The sequence below is a fragment of the Hyaena hyaena genome, unplaced genomic scaffold, assembly GCF_003009895.1.
Source record: "Hyaena hyaena isolate Hyena2069 unplaced genomic scaffold, ASM300989v1 scaffold_21, whole genome shotgun sequence".
NCBI lineage: Eukaryota > Metazoa > Chordata > Mammalia > Carnivora > Hyaenidae > Hyaena > Hyaena hyaena.
In genome coordinates, this window is record NW_024080653.1 from 1,036,789 (window position 1) to 1,053,389 (window position 16,601).

General features: G+C 58.0%; 1 protein-coding gene across 2 annotated transcripts in view; it reads left to right on the plus strand.

The window, feature by feature from the left end:
• The first annotated feature begins 1,545 nt into the window (after positions 1 to 1,545).
• ITGB4 (integrin subunit beta 4) overlaps positions 1,546 to 16,601 on the plus strand; it is a 31,740-nt gene continuing 16,684 nt past the window's right edge. Inside the window, exons 1-18 of one of the 2 annotated variants that reach the window (XM_039226389.1) lie at positions 1,546 to 1,703; positions 5,217 to 5,305; positions 6,275 to 6,357; positions 6,602 to 6,703; positions 6,861 to 7,065; positions 7,609 to 7,705; positions 7,882 to 8,053; positions 9,057 to 9,320; positions 9,646 to 9,735; positions 9,991 to 10,113; positions 11,189 to 11,353; positions 11,543 to 11,619; positions 12,179 to 12,381; positions 14,917 to 15,020; positions 15,140 to 15,238; positions 15,341 to 15,470; positions 16,077 to 16,199; positions 16,295 to 16,401. In XM_039226389.1, coding sequence (XP_039082320.1) covers positions 5,227 to 5,305; positions 6,275 to 6,357; positions 6,602 to 6,703; positions 6,861 to 7,065; positions 7,609 to 7,705; positions 7,882 to 8,053; positions 9,057 to 9,320; positions 9,646 to 9,735; positions 9,991 to 10,113; positions 11,189 to 11,353; positions 11,543 to 11,619; positions 12,179 to 12,381; positions 14,917 to 15,020; positions 15,140 to 15,238; positions 15,341 to 15,470; positions 16,077 to 16,199; positions 16,295 to 16,401 — 2,223 coding nt within the window. In that variant the 5' untranslated portion in view covers positions 1,546 to 1,703; positions 5,217 to 5,226. The remainder of the gene's footprint in view (positions 1,704 to 5,216; positions 5,306 to 6,274; positions 6,358 to 6,601; positions 6,704 to 6,860; positions 7,066 to 7,608; positions 7,706 to 7,881; positions 8,054 to 9,056; positions 9,321 to 9,645; positions 9,736 to 9,990; positions 10,114 to 11,188; positions 11,354 to 11,542; positions 11,620 to 12,178; positions 12,382 to 14,916; positions 15,021 to 15,139; positions 15,239 to 15,340; positions 15,471 to 16,076; positions 16,200 to 16,294; positions 16,402 to 16,601) is intronic. The other variant, XM_039226390.1, reaches the window with a different exon arrangement.

Below are 16,601 nucleotides of genomic sequence, written 5' to 3' on the forward strand. Positions count from 1 at the left end.
ACGAGAGCACCGACGGCGGGGAGGCTTTGTGGCAATATCATCAGGTTCAGTCTTACTTTCACCGAGCACCTACCTAATGCCAGGCATGGTGGTAGGCGCTGCAGATAAAAAGTTGTGCTAGACTTGTGGGGATGAGCACTGGGTGTTAATGGAAACCAACTTGACAATAAACTATTTGTAAGAAAAAAAAAAGCTGTGCTAGAGAGCGTTGATGCTCAGGATTCACGGCCCAATGGAGAAGAGAGACTCCTAAACAGACCATTTCAAACCCAAGTGGCAAAGGACATGAAAAAGCCATGCCCTGGGGGGCTACAGCCATGCATAACCCAACCAAGGGGGCAGGAGGTCAAATGCGATGCCGGCACAATGCCTTCAGGTAAAAGAAGGATGAACCAGGCTGGTTGGGGGCAGGGAGTTGGGAGGAGGATGGAGACATTTGGAGCCGAGCCCAGCCTGGTGTAAAAGCTTGGTAGCTTGATGGGGTGCCTGGGTGGCTCATCGGTTAAACGTCCAACTTCGGCTCAGGTCATGATTTCACAGTCTGTGGGTTCGAGCCCCGTGTTGGGCTCTATGCTGACAGCTCAGAGCCTGGAGCCTGCTGCAGATTCTGCGTCTCTCTCTCTCTGCCCCTTCCCCACTCACACTCTGTCTTTGTCTCCCTCAAAAATAAATAAACATTAAAAAAACAAAAAAAAAGCTTGGTGGCTTGAAGCTGCCTGCTTTGGGCAGGGGGCGCTGCTCGCCAGGGGGGTGTTGTCCGACATAGTTGGCAGGTGGGCTAGAGACGTAGACGGAGTTGGGGTCATGGAGCAACTTGAAAGGTTCCAGCTTGAACACGTGGGAACCTTGAAAGACTGCAGGCGATGGACTGGGGGGGATCAGATTTGTGAACCAGCTTGTCAAGAACAGCGATAACAATTTGAGTGCCTCCTCCATGCCAGGTCAGGACTGCCACTTCATGCGTATTGTTCAGATTTTAAGGAGCTTTAAGTACCTTGCTTGAGGACACTCAGGGAAGAGGTTCTTGCTGGCATCTCCCTCTGGACGCACGGGGAGGCCTAGGGTGAGGGTGGGGGAGGCCGAGAGGACCCAGTGAGTGACGGATCAGGCTTGGGTCATCCCTGGGCCCCTGCCTCGCGCTGGCACAGGGCAGAAGCCATGAGCACAGTCGGTTGCCGTCGGGGCAGTGGGGCGGCTCACCGCCTGGCTCCCGGAGGCGGCAGCGCGGCGGCGGCGGCGGCCGGGCAGGGGGTCTAAGGAGCCACCCCGGCCCGAGGCAGCGGGGCACCCGAGAGAGAGTCTGGAGGCTGGAGGGGTGGGGAGGCGCCGCGCCCAGAGCTGGACTGGAGAGAGAGGGGAGGCTCCTCCCCTGCCCCGGCCGCCGTCGGTCGGGGCGAGGGGGCCGGGCGCCGCGGGAACCGCAGCCTTTTCCGGGGGGCGGGCCCGGCGACGGCGGCGCCCCGGCTCCTGCCCCGACAGGTGTGCGCCGTGCGCAGGAATGCAGCCTGCCTGACTCACCAGCGCCTCCTTCCCACCTGCCGCCCGCCCCATAAAGCGGTCCCCTCCCCGCGGCCGCCGCCCGCCGCCCGCCCTCCCTGCCACCCGCCCTCCGGGCAGTCCCGGGCAGTCCCGGCTCGCCCGCGCGCTGCAGCCCCAGCGGCCCGGCGGAGCCCCGCGCCAGGAGGGCGCGAGTCCGCGCCGAGGTAGGTCTGGCCTCTGACCGCGGAGGGCCTGGGCGCCGGGCGGGATGGGGGTGGGGGAGTCGGGGGTCGCCGGGCTGCACCCCTCCCGCAACCCTCCGGTGCCCCCGGCTGCCTGAGCTGGGCATCCGTTCTGCGACTTTGGAGAAGAGGAGGAGAAAGTGAGCGCCCACCCCGCCCTGGCCAGCAACTCAGGGGACCCTGTCGGGAGGGCTGGGTGGCTTTTGTTTCCTCATCTCTTCTCTTCGTAAAGGCTGGCAGGCCTTGGCCCCATCCTGCCCTGGCTGGTGCCTGGCCTGCCAGGGTGTGCCCAGGGGGCAGCTGGGGGCAGAGGGGCAGTGGAGCCAGAGGGGGGAGCGGGGAGAGAGGCCTGGGGGTCCCGTGAGAGAAGTGGGCAGAGGCGAGGCAGTGGCTGGCAGCCCTACTGGGCTGGGCCTCTCTGGGGTTTGCAAGAGAGGTGGGGGGAGCAGCCGCCCAGAGGCAGAGATCTCCCTGTTCCGATGGGCAGACCGGACCTGCTACGCGTGGCACCATAGTCCTTGCGGGGTCTGGAGAGTCCCTGACTGTCCTCTCGGCCAAGCACATGCCTGCAGTCCGCCCAAAGTCGCCTCAGGACGCCCGCTCTCCAGGAGGCTCTCCTGACCTCATTCGGCAGCTCTGGGGGCTGTGCCCACCACTCCCACTTCCTCCTGTGCTCGCCCCCTTCCTCACCCACTCAAGCTCCCGGCAGCCCTCTGGCTGCGCTGCAGGGCCTTCCCCTGACTTCTGATAGCCCAGCTCGGGCTCTACCCCACCCCATCGTGGCCTCGCCACGCACTCCGAGCCCAAGGATCTGACAGAGCTGGAAGTGAAGGCTGAGGGTCTCCGTCCTGGGGGCTCAAAGAAGAGAGAGAGCTAGACGAGAGCAGCTCTCTCCTTGGCCCTGATTTCCGCGGGTGACAGAGCAGCCAAGAAGCCAGGGGATGGGGAAGCAGGAGGGGTGGAGGCTGCGGTGGGCAGGTGCAGATGTGCTCAGCAGGGGTCCCGTGGGATGGGAGGAAGTGCGGAGAGAGCATCCAGGATGGATGGCTCCCACAGTGCACGTCCTGCGTGCCTGGCCCAGCTTGTGGTCACAACTTCCGATAAGCCCACAATCCCAACCTTTATGTGAGATCTCATTGTGTTTAACATCGACAGATTTTTTTTTTTAATTTTTAATGTTTATTTTTGAGACAGAGCATGAGTGGGGGAGGGGCAGAGAAAGGGAGGGAGACAGAATCCCCAGCCGGCTCCAGGCTCTGAGCCGTCAGCACAGAGCCCATCGCGGGGCTCTAGCTCACAAACCGTGAGGTCGTGGCCTGAGCTGAAGTCGGACGCTCAACGGACGGAGATACCCAGAAGCCCCAATCGACAGTTACTTTTAAAACCTTTTAAACACAGGTTGAGTCAGACGAAACGTTCTTGAGGGCATGACTAACCCCTTAATGCCATCTTATGCCTCTGAGGGTAATGTGGAGGCTAAATGGGGTCTGGGCCGCCCTGGTCCCGTCCGGGCTGCCCCACTACTGGCTATGGAGGGAGTAAGCCTCGCCGGCTTGTGCCTCATCTCCACCTCCTCATCTGGGAAACGGGGTAATGCAATCATCCCCCACTGGGTTCCTGCACAGATTGAATAGCAGTCATGTCTGTGGAGTTCTGGACACATGCCCGCTGTGTGCCCAGCCTGTGGGCACAGGAGGATGAGTAAGAGCTGGGCTCAGCCCACTTGTGCCTGTACCTGCGTGTGTAATGGTGTCCCAGGAGGTCCCAGCCTGCAGCCTGTGTTCTGTAGCATGTGGGTGTGGTACCTATGCCCCAAGGCTGCAGGAAAGTCATTTCCCCAGGGAGCCGCCCCTTGGCTGGCTCAGGGCTCCCCTACCCCAGGCCCCTCTGAGATGGCGCCTCTTCCCCAGCTCGCTCTGCCTGTGGATGTATGTACTGGGGCTGCTAGTGGCCTCCTGGGAGCCGCATGCCTTAGAGGGAGGGAGGCAATACCTTCCTGCCCCCTTCCACAGGCCTCCCCTTGGTGGGGAAACTTGGTGGGGAGGCCTTAGCTCCCCACACCCTGGGGCTGCCCCAGCCCCATAGGCCAAGGGCTGAGGAAAGGTCCCAGGAGAAAGGGCCAGTGGGCATGGGGGCACTGGCCCTGGAGAAGGAAGCAAGGGCCCTACGGTCTGTCCTCAGCTCTGTCCAGCTCCTTCTCTTCCCGAGGCAGTAGGCCACCCATCTTTTACAAGTCCTCAGGGGTGCCTGCATGGTTCAGTCGGTTAAGCGTCTGACTTCGGCTCAGGTCATGATCTCATGGTTCATGGGTTCGAGCCCCACGTCAGGCTCTGTACTGACAGCTCGGAGTCTGCTTTAGATTCTGGGTCTCCCTCTCTCTCTGACCCTCCCCTCCTTGTGCTCTCTCCGTCTCTCAAAAATAAATAAACATTAAAACATTTAAAATAGGGGCGCCTGGGTGGCTCAGTTGGTTGGGTGGCCGACTTCGGCTCAGGTCATGATCTCGTGGTTCGTGTGTTCAAGCCTCACATCAGGCTCTGTGCTGACAGCTAGCTCAGAGCCTGGAGCCTGTTTCGGATTCTGTGTCTCCCTCTCTCTCTGACCCTCCCCTGCTCCCGCTGTCTCTCTCTCAGAAATAAATAAGACATTAAAAAAAAATGTGAATAAAGAATTTAAAATAAATAAATAAATAAAAAACTTCAGGGATGCCAGTGCCTGCCCCGAAGGTCACTGGTGAGCTGAGACAGTGTAATAATGAGCCAGGAGCAGGCGGTCTTCCTGGGGAGGCCAGCGCACTGTGTGTGGGGGGGGGGGAGGGGCGGGCAGAGAGGCTTGTAATCTACTCCGGGCTAACTTCTGAAGGGGTGATCTTCTCAGGGACCCCAAAAACCCAACTCTGGAGCAGACAGAGGTAGGGGCTAGGGCAGGGGACTCCCACCCCTGATGGGCCCAGCAGTCATTACAGAGCCTAGCTCAGTGCAGCAAGGCCTCTCCTCCCCTCCGTGGGCCCCAGATACCGGGAGGGACCCCTCTCCTCCAGGCCACACTGCCTTCATCAAAGAGCAAGTAGGCCAAGACAGAGAGGAGGCAGGGAGGTAGAGCCAGGCCCTCATGGGGTGGCGCCCCTGTTGGGTGAGACCAGACACACGCCCGCTGGGATCTGAAAGGCCCAGGCAGAGGAAACCCTGTCCTGCCCTCTATGAGGTTAAGAGCTCTGTCACAAGGGCAAGCTCAGAGCCTCGAGTCCTCAATGACCAGATGATGGGCCCTCCCCAGGCAGGGCACAGGCCTGCAGGCCATCTAGTCAGTCCAGGGGTGGCAAGGAAGGGGACAGTGGAGGAGAAGAGTTAGGGACCGCAGACCCACCACTGCAGGCTGAGTGGCTCTCAGAGCCTCGGTTTCCATGCCTATGCAGTGAGGCTGGGGGGCCCCGTGAGCTGATGGCGGGGATCTGGGCGGTGGAAGCGTCACATGTCAGTTATTGCCATTACGCAGGAGGAAGAAGATGGCGGGGCTGCGTCCCAGTCCATGGACCAGGCTGCTGCTGGCAGCCCTACTGAGTGTCAGCTTCCCCGGGGAACTGGGTGAGTCTGAGACGCCTCTACAGCAGCCTTCTGGGCGCGGGCACCCCTTTGAAGGCACGGAGGGCTCTCACAGGTTGTCTCCTCCCCCTCTCACTTAGCCACTCAACAAACAACTACGGCCCATTTCGAGGGCTGGGAGCAGTGAGGCTGAGCCAGGTAGACTCACTGCGAGAGGCAGATTTGCTCTAGAAGAGAGAGAAGATGCCCATGCAGAGAACTGAGGCACTTGCAGGGTGTTCTTTATAGGAACTGGGAGGAGAGGGGGCCGGTGACTCGGCACTGCTCTGAGTGTCTGCAGTCAGGAGTCCGGCCCCACCGATGAAATCTGGCCTGTCACAGGAGGCTGTGTTGATAGCCTGAAACAGACCATGCTGGGAATCTGGGCAGAGGCTGCAGGGCGGACCCCTACCCCATCAGAGCCCCTGTTAAACCCTGACAGCGCACCTTTACCCGGAGCCCAGGAGACCACTCACTGTGTGCTCTGGGTGCACACAGTAGGGCCTCACTGTGATTTTTAACTCCACAGAACCAAAGGGAATCCCCACAACCTTTGGGAAGACTCTGCAGTTTTCCTTCATTCGTTTACTAACAATTTGCTGGTGTGCCAGTCGTGGGCTAGTTACAGGGGACACAGTGACAAACAAGATGGACACAGTCCCCTTTACCCTGGAGGAGCAGGGGAGGGACAGCCAAGGGCGTCCCCACCAGCAAATGGGCAAGCACCTCATCTTAGCCCGCACCATCCTTCCCTCCGGACTTGACTGGCAAGCTCGGGTGTGAGACCTGGCTCTGCCCTGGCTGTGTGACCTGGGCAGACCGGCCACCACTCGCTGGCCTCCATTTCCCTCCATTTCCCCCTCTGTAAGATGGGAGAGCGCCCCCACCTCTCTTCAAAGAGGATGCTTGTGGGAAAGGGCTTGGTCACCGCTGAGGTTCATCTCAGTGGGTCTGCTCCTCCCTGCCCTCCAGCGAACCGCTGCAAGAAGGCCCAGGTGAAGAGCTGCACCGAGTGCATCCGCGTGGACAGGCACTGCGCCTACTGCACCGATGAGGTGAGCTGCCTTCGCCTGCCTGCCCTCCTGAGCTCAGCACCGGCCCAGCCTGGTTCCCCAAAGTGCACGCCCTGCCCCGCCGTGCCCCACCCCTGGGCTCTGGCGAGAGTCCGCACTGGCCACACCCTCAGCCCGGCCTCAGACTGGGGAGCGGGTGTGGAACAGGCAAGGGTCAGGATAAATCTAGGGTTGGGACAGCCAGGGGATGGGCCTTGCCCCCGCTGACCCCATCTCCTTTGACCAGTTGTTCAAGGAGCGGCGCTGCAACACCCAGGCGGAGCTGCTGGCTGCCGGCTGCCGGCAGGACAGCGTGGTGGTCATGGAAAGCAGCTTCGAGATCACAGAGGTGCCTGGAGTGGGAGAGGGGTGTCAAGGGAAGTGGTTCCTCCATGCTCGAGGCGGCTGTTTGCAGGGGTCCGCTGTGTCCGCTGGTTGGGCTGAGAGGCTCCGCGTCGGGTCTCCAGAGTGACCCTCCAGCCAGCGTCCCCCTCCCCTGGACACAGGAGACCCAGATCGACACCACCCTGCAGCGCAGCCAGGTGTCGCCCCAGAGGCTCCGGGTCCGGCTTCGGCCAGGCGAGGAGCAGCACTTTCAGCTGCTCGTGTTCGAGCCCAAGGAGAGCCCTGTGGACCTGTACATCCTCATGGACTTCTCTAATTCCATGTCCGACGATCTGGACAACCTCAAGCAGATGGGGGAGAAACTGGGTATGGCTGGGCCAATGTGGAGGACTGTGGGGCAGGGGACGGAGAGGGGGGCCTCCCCCAGCTGGCTGGGCACCTGCTTGGGAGGCCAGGGCTCAGGAGAGCTGCCCCCAGCCCACAAGGAAGCCGAGGACATCTGAGCCCCCCTCCAGGAACTTCCTCCTTGCCCATTCTCGGGGCGGGGGTCACCGCTAGACCCCACTAGCCGCTTGGGACTTCAGAGAAAGCCCAGGCTGGGTGGGCAGCAGAGCCCTGTGGCCCTTACAAGGAGTACCCCCATGGCCATGAGGTTGAAGTTCCACCCCAGCTCCGCCGCCAGCTGGTCCAGTTACACCACCGCCCCTTCTGGCTCGCTCCATGCATGGGTCTGGGCCCCTGAGTCCCATCTCCCCCATCCTACTGTGAACATGAACTGATGTTCATGTGCAAGGTATTGACAGGGGGCTGTTCTCCCTCTCCCTCCTTCCCAAGCCAGCCCCCCACCCCCTGCCCTGATGCGGGGGTGCCGGGACTCAGCTGCCCCCTCTTTTTCCTGTTGACATCCAGCTGAGGTCCTGAGGAAGCTCACCAATGACTACACTATTGGATTTGGCAAGTTTGTGGACAAAGTCAGCGTCCCTCAGACGGACATGAGGCCCGAGAAGTGAGTGACCGAATGGGCAGAGGTCCTGGACACGGGGCCAGCCTCCTCTCCGCCAGGGTGCTTACCAGTGTTCTGGTTGAAGCAGGCCAAAGGGGCACTTCCAGAGAGGGTGGGCACAGGGGTAGATGGAGCCTTCTCCCCTGAGTCTGTCTCTCTCTCCCTCCACCTCTGCCCAGGCTGAAGGAGCCGTGGCCCAACAGCGATCCTCCCTTCTCCTTCAAGAACGTCATCAGTCTGACAGAAAACTTGGCTGAGTTCCGGAATAAACTGCTAAAAGAGCGGATCTCAGGCAACCTGGACGCTCCTGAAGGAGGTTTTGATGCCATCCTGCAGGCAGCCGTGTGCACGGTGAGTGCCAGGGAGAGTCCTGCCCGTCCAGACCAGGGCTGTTCTTCCACAAGGGCGCGAGCTGCCCACTGGCCTGCTCTGGTACCAGGCGGACACCCCCAGGCTCGAAGACAAGCCCAGAGTCTCTGGGTGGCCCTCCATGACAAGCCAGGTTGAGATGTGCCAGGATCCAAGGTGACCCAGCCTGAGCAGTCACAGCCTGCTTTTGCACTGGCCAGAGAAGCAGACATGAGGTCTGAGGTTCTGGAACCTTCCATGGCCTGCAGCCAGCCTACCAACCATCTCCGTGCTAAGCCCAGTCTTCCAAGAGCCACAGCCTCTGACTGCACCGGGCAGCTGAAGAGAGCAGTTCTTACGTGCCCATCAATTTTTTTCATTTTGAAAATAATATAACCATCTTATAAACAATTTGGAGAACAAAGAACAGAAATTGCCTAACATTTTGCCACTGTCAGCCAGCCCGCCGGCAATGTGATATCTCACCAGCATATTTTGTTTCCCTTTCCTGATTTTATACAGCTGGAATCAGTATGCTTACAATTCTGAAGTTTCCTTTTTTCCCCCCACTTCACGCTATCCGGAGCATTTCTGCTTATAATACAGCTTTCCAAATCATCCCATGTATTTTTCTAACAAACTGCCATGCACAGCTCTTATCTACTTTAGCTGCCCTTTTCATGTAATATTGCATGTGCACATTTTCCTATGTGGTTAAAATTTTCTTGCTTGGTGGGCACGAAGTTTGGGGAGCCGCCCGGATGACCCTCGTGCAGATCTTGCATGGTGGCTGCTGCGTGCACAGACACCACCTACATCTTCCTTGCTGTTTTCTGCTGCCCGCCGCTGCCACTCACGTGCTGTCACGTGATGATGGCCTGCTGCGAACCCCGTGGCTCCGCTGCGCTCATGGCGGGACCCACCGTCTCAGTCATCCATGATGCTGCAATGCATTGTCCGCAGTAGGCAGCCTGCTCAATGGGCCTCCCCCGCTTGTCTTCCCCAGAGGGACATCGGCTGGCGCCCCGACAGCACCCACCTGCTGGTGTTCTCCACTGAGTCTGCTTTCCACTATGAGGCTGACGGTGCCAACGTGCTGGCTGGCATCATGAGCCGCAACGACGAGGCATGCCACCTGGATGCCTCGGGCACCTATACCCAGTACAGGATGCAAGACTACCCGTCAGTGCCCACCCTGGTGCGCCTGCTTGGCAAACACAACATCATCCCCATCTTCGCCGTCACCAACTACTCCTACAGCTATTACGAGGTGCGGGGCCAAGGCCTTGCTGGGCAAGAAGGGGGGCGGGAAGGGGGTCCACAGGACTTCTCCAACATTCCCGCCCCCAATTCCTTCCTTCCCCAAACTTGTGCGCATCCCAAGGGGCCACACCCACCCTGATGGAAATGGGAGGTCCTGTGCCCACCCCCCAACCCAGCTCCCAAGCAGGTAGGGGTGAGGAGGGCAGGCTCTAGAACACACCAGGCCGTAGTTTCCCCATCCACAAAGTGAGGATAACCTCAGAGCTGTTGTCCAGATGCAATGAGCCGATACTTGCTGAGGCCTAGCCCCGGGCTGCCATTCTCTCCCACAGAAGCTGCGGACGTACTTCCCGGTGTCCTCGCTGGGGGTGCTGCAGGAGGACTCCTCCAACATCGTGGACCTGCTGCAGGAAGCCTTTGAAGTGAGGGGCAGGGCGGGCTCTGGGGCAGGGCTGGAGAGGAGGCAGTGGGCAAAGGATGTTCCAAGTAACAGCAAACAGAATAGGCCAGTGAGGAAGGGTCCCTGCTGTTCCCCGAGGACCCTGAAGAGCCCACCTTAGCCCCGGGTTCCTGCGGGCTCTGCCGCCCAGAGCACCTCTCCCACCTCAGTCCTCCATGTGCGGCGGGTGGAGCTCAGCCAGGCCGTCCAGACCACTGACTGCGTCCCTCTTCTTTAGCGCATTCGTTCCGACCTGGACATCCGGGCCCTGGAAACGCCCCGGGGCCTGCGGACCGAGGTCACCTCTGAGATGTTCCAAAAGACGAATACTGGGTCTTTTCGCATCCGGCGGGGGGAAGTGGTACGCCTCTGTGCGGGGGGAAGTGGTACGCCTCTGTGGGGCTCCGGGGCAGGGGAGGATGGGCACAGCGCCCCGCAGTGGGGGGTAGGGAGGAGTGTCTGCCTGAGCAGAGATCAAGGGTGTAACTTACAGGAGTGCCTGGCTGGCTCGATTGGTGGAGCATGTGGGGTCATGAGTTTGAGCCCCATGTTGGGCATAAAGATTACTGAATTTAAAAAAAAAAGTTTTTTAATAATATAAAAAGAGCGTGGCTTTCAGCATCAGACAGGCCTAGGTTCGAAGTCCCATAGGCCAGACACTCGGATGACTTTGGTACCTTCCTCAGCTCGTCCCCATCTGCAGAGTCGAGATTAAACAGCACTGAGCTCTGAGCAGTGGTCAGATGAGTGAACGGGCCATCCGTGCCTCTTGTCATTTTCTTTTTTTTTTTTCTTTTCTTTTTTTATTTTTTTTTAATGTTTTATTTATTTCTAGGAGAGAGAGAGAGACAGCGTGAGCAGGGGAGGATCAGAGAGAGAGGGAGTGACAGACTCTGAAACAAGCTCCAGGCTCTGAGCTGGCAGTCAGCACAGAGCCCGACGCGGGGCTCGAACCCACGAACCGCGAGATCATGACCCAAGCAAAAGTCGGACGCTCAACCGACTAAGCCACCCAGGCGCCCCTTTTCTTTTCTTTTTTTATGTTTTATTTATTTCTGAGAGAGACAGAGAGAGAGAGACAGCATGAACAGGGGAGGGTCAGAAAGAGAGGGAGACACAGAATCTGAAACAGGCTCCAGGCTCTGAGCTGGCTGTCAGCACAGAGCCTGATGCGGGGCTTGAACCCACGAACCGTGAGATCATGACCTGAGCCGAAGTTGGACGCTTAACCGACTGAGCCACCCAGGTGCCCCGCCTCTTGTCATTTTCGGTGCTGCTCTTGTCCAGCCTGTGCCTGGAAGAAGAGGTTTTTAGTCGTGAAGAGGGACAGGCAGGGAGCTGGGTATCAAGGATGCAGGCACATCCCTGAAACTCGAGGGCTAAGCGTCTTTTGGCACCGCTGCTCCCTGCTCTGGCTGACGGTGGGATCTCTGCAGGGCACCTACCAGGTGCAGCTGCGGGCTCTGGAGGAGCTGGATGGGACCCACGTGTGCCAGCTGGGAGAAGAGGACCAGACAGGCAACATCCACCTGAAGCCCTCCTTCTCGGATGGCCTCCAGATGGACGTGGGCATCATCTGTGACGTGTGCCCCTGTGAGCTGGTATGCTGCGGTCCCGCCAGGCGGGAGGGAAGCGCTGGCCAGCTGCCACGGCCCCGAGGAACAAACAGAACCCCGGGTGGCCTGGCCGTATCTTCCCTCCGGGGTGCCCTGAGGGGCAGAGGCAGCAGAAGCGGCGAGTGGCCCCGTTTCCCCAGTGGCTCTGTCATACTTTGCCACATCTCGTTCCAGCAAAAAGAGGTGCATTCAGCTCACTGCAACTACCACGGAGACTTCATGTGTGGACACTGTGTGTGCAATGAGGGCTGGTGAGTGTGTGGGCGCAAAGCTGGCACCCGGGGTGCCCTGGACCCTGCAAGGCTCTGATGTGGGGCACACTGTGCATGCCCGGCTGAAGGTGGGATGGCGGGTCGTAGAAAGGCTTGGAAAGGGGCAGACCTGCTTGTTAGAGGGATTCCGTTCAAAGCACTTCAGAATGCATAGATACAAAGGATATCTTTGGGGAAAGGTGAAAGAATCAGGACAGTGGTGGCCGGCAGGATGTGGGGACTGGATGGTTGGGGGACAGACACGAGAGGGACCCTTTGTACCTTTAGTATCCTGAACCATGTGTGCTTCTTCCCTAATCAGATATGAGCTCATAAATAAAGGCTGGTGAGGGCTTTTAAAGCTTCAAGACACTGAACGTGTCCATCGTGACTTGAGGGAGGGACCCCGGGAGGGACTGAGACTGACATTTGAGTCTCAGCTCAGGCAGCATCGTCCATGCGACTCTTAGAGCCTCAAGTTTCCTCATCTGTAAAATGGGATGGTAAAAGCCCCAGCCCTCCTCTTAGGCTGTGGGGACGTGACTGACCCCTTCCTTAGGAGCGGCAGCACCTGCAGCTGCCCCACCGGCTCGCTGAGTGACATAAAGCCCTGTCTGCGGGAGGGCGAGGACAAGCCGTGCTCTGGGCGTGGCGAGTGCCAGTGCAGCCACTGCGTGTGCTACGGCGAAGGCCGCTATGAGGGTCCGTTTTGCGAGTATGACAACTTCCAGTGTCCCCGTGTCTCTGGGTTCCTCTGCAACGGTGAGCTCAGCAGCCCTGGCAGCCGGTGCCAGGGGGGTCGGGACAGCAAGGGTGACCTGGGTTCCTGGGCCCTGGCCTGCCTCACTGGCTCTCCCATCCACACCGGGTGGGCGGGCCAGGCCGGGAGTCTGAATCCCCAAGTTTAGAGCCAGCCCTGCTCTGGGCTCTCTGAGCGCCTCCCCAAGTCTATTCCCAACGTGGACCTCTCTCCCCTCTGCACACTTGATGCCCAAGCACCCCGCCGGTGTGTCCTTAATGCTTAAGGACTCATGCTTAAGACCGCTCCCCTGAGGTTCTGTCGGCCACGCCCACCTCCATTCTCCCATCTCATTAGGGCAAGTCCCATCCAGCTGAATCCTCAGTGGTTGGCGGTATTCCGCACGGCATCTTTCCTCTCGCAGAAGATGGCACGTTTGTAGCAGGCAGGGCCTGGAGGTACATGTCCACCACGGCCCCCCAGGGCTCAAGGCAGTGGGCCCAGGGCTTCCAAGCAGGGGTCATAGAACCCAGACCGGGGCCACAGATAGGGTTGAGTGGTTGAATGGAGGAGAATGAGTGAAAATCCAGGCATCAAATACTTTAAAAAAATTTTTTAACATTTTTTTTTTACAAATAGTTTATTGTCAAATTAGTTTCCATTAACATTTTTATTTATTATTGAGAGACAGAGACAGAGCATGAGCATGGGAGGGACAGAGAGAGGGAGACACAGAATCTGAAGCTGTTAGCACAGAGCCCAACACGGGGCTCAAACTCACAAACCGCGAGATTATGACCTGAGCCAAAGTCAGAAGCTTAACCAACTGAGCCACCCAGGCGCCCTACAAATACTTTATATATGTATATGTATATATGTATATATATTTTTATATATGTATAAATATATATATGTATATATAAAATATGTATGTATATATATATTTTTTTGAGACAGAGATAGAGAGGGAGGAACACAGAGAGAAAGAAGCTCTTAAGCAGACTCCTCACTGTAAACACAGAGCCCGATGCGGGGCTTAAACTCACAAACTGCGAGATTATGACCTGAGCCAAAGTCAGAAGCTTAACCAACTGAGCCACCCAGGTGCCCCACAAATACTATATATATATATATATATATATTTTTTTTTTNTTTTTTTTTTTTTTTTTTTTTTTTTGAGACACAGAGAGGGAGGAACACAGAGAGAAAGAAATTCTTAAGCAGACTCCTCACTGTCAGCACAGAGCCTGATGCAGGGCTCGAACTCATGAACTATGAGATCACAATCTGAGCTGAAATCCAGAGTCAGACGCTTAACTGACTGAGCCCACCCAGGCGCCCCCTAGGCATCAAATAAATACTTTTAAGCCTCAACTGTATACTTGTCACTGGAGGTCAAGCCCCTGCTTCTCTACCTTTCCTCCCTTTTTGCTTTTGTCTGCCATTTCTCCTCTTCAGCTGTCCATCCCAAAGTGTGTTCAGAGAGATGAAGGAAGCTGGTGCATCTGGAGAAAGGCAGACATTTGGCACAGGCAAAGCTGTAAGAGAGGAGGGGAGGCCCAGGCTGCTAGAGAAGGAGGCAGGAACAGAATGCAGGGCTTAAAAGGCCAGAAAATACATAGTTTCAGTTTTGTGAGCCTTGTGGTCTCCTCACAACTACTGAGCTCTGCCACTGTAGCAGAAAGCAGCCATAGAGGGGCTCCTGGGTGGCTCAGTCGGTTAAGTGTCCAACTTTGGCACAGGTCATGATCTCACAGTCTGTGGGTTCGAGCCCCGCATAGGGCTCTGTGCTGACAGCCAGCTCAGAGCCTGGAGCCTGCTTCGGATTCTGTGTCTCCCTCTTTCTCTGCCCCTCCCCTGCTCGCTCTCTGTCTCTCAAAATAAAATAAAGACATAAAAAAAAAATTAAAAAAAAAAAAGAAAGCAGCTATAGACAATATGTAAACAAATGAATGTGGCGTATTCCAATTAAACTTTAGCAAAAACAGGGAGGGAGTTGGATTCAGCCTGCAGGCCATAGTTAATTACAACCTTTATTCTGGTCTAAGGATCTTAGATTTTATCCTTTGGCAGAAGGAGATCATAGGAGGTTTTGATTTCATTTTGTAGCAATTTGTATATTAGCCTTGAATCCAGCCACTTTGATAAACTCACTCACGAAATCTAATGATTTATCCGCAGATTCTTTTTGATATTTTGTGACACGTTCCTAATACTTAAAAGAATGGCAGTTTTATCTCTTACTTTCCAACATTCTTTCTCTGACTTTATTGCATTGGCCAGAACTCATTAGAGTTCTCTTACACCAGGGGGCCACATGATTGGATTTGTGTTTTAGGATAATGACTCCGGCTGCAGAGTGGAAGGCAGAAGGCAGAATGGAATGGGAGAGATGGAGGGATAGAGCTTCCAAAAAGTGAGGAAGAGATGGCCCTGTCCCCGGCTGGAGAAATCCTAGCTCAGGCTCAGCAACCACAGGCCCTTCCTGGCAGATGTGGGCGGCCTGGACTACAGGAGTGAAAGTGGCTCTCCTCTCCCTTCCTTCTCCCTTTCCACAGACCGGGGACGCTGTTCCATGGGCCAGTGTGTGTGTGAGCCTGGCTGGACAGGCTTGAGCTGTGACTGCCCTCTCAGCAACGCCACCTGCATCGACAGCAACGGGGTAGGCCTGGGCACGAGGAAGGCACGCAGGGTGGCAGAAGGGACCGCAGCCAGAACCACCCACCCTCGCGGGCAGGGATGGGGTTACTGGTAGCTCACTGGTGCCTCCTCTTGCCCCAGGGCATCTGTAACGGCCGTGGCTACTGCAGCTGTGGCCGCTGCCATTGCAACCAGCAGTCGCTCTACGTGGACACCATCTGTGAGATCAACTACTCAGCGGTGAGGCCAAGGTCATGGGGCTGGGGGCGTGGGAATCCGAGGCACTGGGCAGAGCAGACAGCCACCTAACACAGCCCTGGTTTCTCCCTCTCCCCCACCCAGATCCGCCTGGGCATCTGTGAGGACCTGCGCTCCTGTGTCCAGTGCCAAGCCTGGGGCACTGGGGAGAAGAAGGGGCGTATGTGTGAGGGGTGCAACTTCAAGATCAAGATGGTGGACGAGCTGAAGAAAGGTGTGAGGCGACGCTGAGGACGGGGGTGCGGAGAACCTAGGCAGAGGGCATCTGATGGGGCAGGGGTGTCACTCACTGCAGCAGGACTATAGAGCTGGGCAGAGCTTATAATCCCGGCTGAGGTCATGGCAGGCCATAGAGAGGGGTTCCAGACCTGGGAGAGGTCACAGAACCCAGACAGGGCACACAGACCCGGGCACGGGCACGCAGTCTGGCCAGGACCCAGGGACCCAGGCAGGAGGCACAGCTGAGTAGGGACCAAAGAGTCTGGGGAGGGGCACCTGGTTCGGGCAGGGGGTAGATAGCCGGGGAGGGGTATGAACACAGTAGGGGCATATAATGGGGCCATGAGGGCACACAGCCTTCTCTCCGCTGGGTCAGATCAATGTTCTAGAAGCCAAGTTCCTGAATGTCACCCAGGATGGGGCAGACAGGGGTACAGATGTGCAGCCTTTGATGCTCCTGGGCAGGGACAGGGAAGCTTTCCCTCTCACCCTGGCCCTGTGCCAGGGTATTCGTGTCCTCCCCCAGGGAGGCACCCGTGGGCCCCAGAGCAGGGGACAGCTCCCAGGCGCAGGGCGCCCTGCTGACGATGTGTGGGTGCAGGAGACCAGGTGCTGGAGCACTGCTCCTTCCGGGATGAGGACGATGACTGCACATACAGCTACACCGTGGAGGGCGACGGCACCCCCGGGCCCAACAGCACCGTCCTGGTGCACAGGAAGAAGGGTGAGCCGGCGGACGGGCTGGGGGGGCAGCCTGGCAGGCCCCGGGGAGGGGATGGGCATCGCCTCCCTCCTCCTCTCCCTCCCCTTCCTCCGCAGACTGCCCACCCAGCTCCTTCTGGTGGCTCATCCCTCTGCTCATCTTCCTCCTGCTGCTCCTGGCACTGCTCCTGCTGCTCTGCTGGAAATACTGTGCCTGCTGCAAGGTGGGAGCTCCCCAGGGCCGCGCCCCCAGGGCCCCACCCCCAGGGCTGCACCTCCCACCAGGTCCCCACTCCTCACCAGGGTCCCCATGCCCAGGACCCCACCCCCAGGGCCGCATCTCCCACCAGGGTCCCCACCCCCCCAGGTGCCCCATCCCCCACCAGGTCCCCACTCCCCACCAGGGCCCCACCCCCAGGGCCGC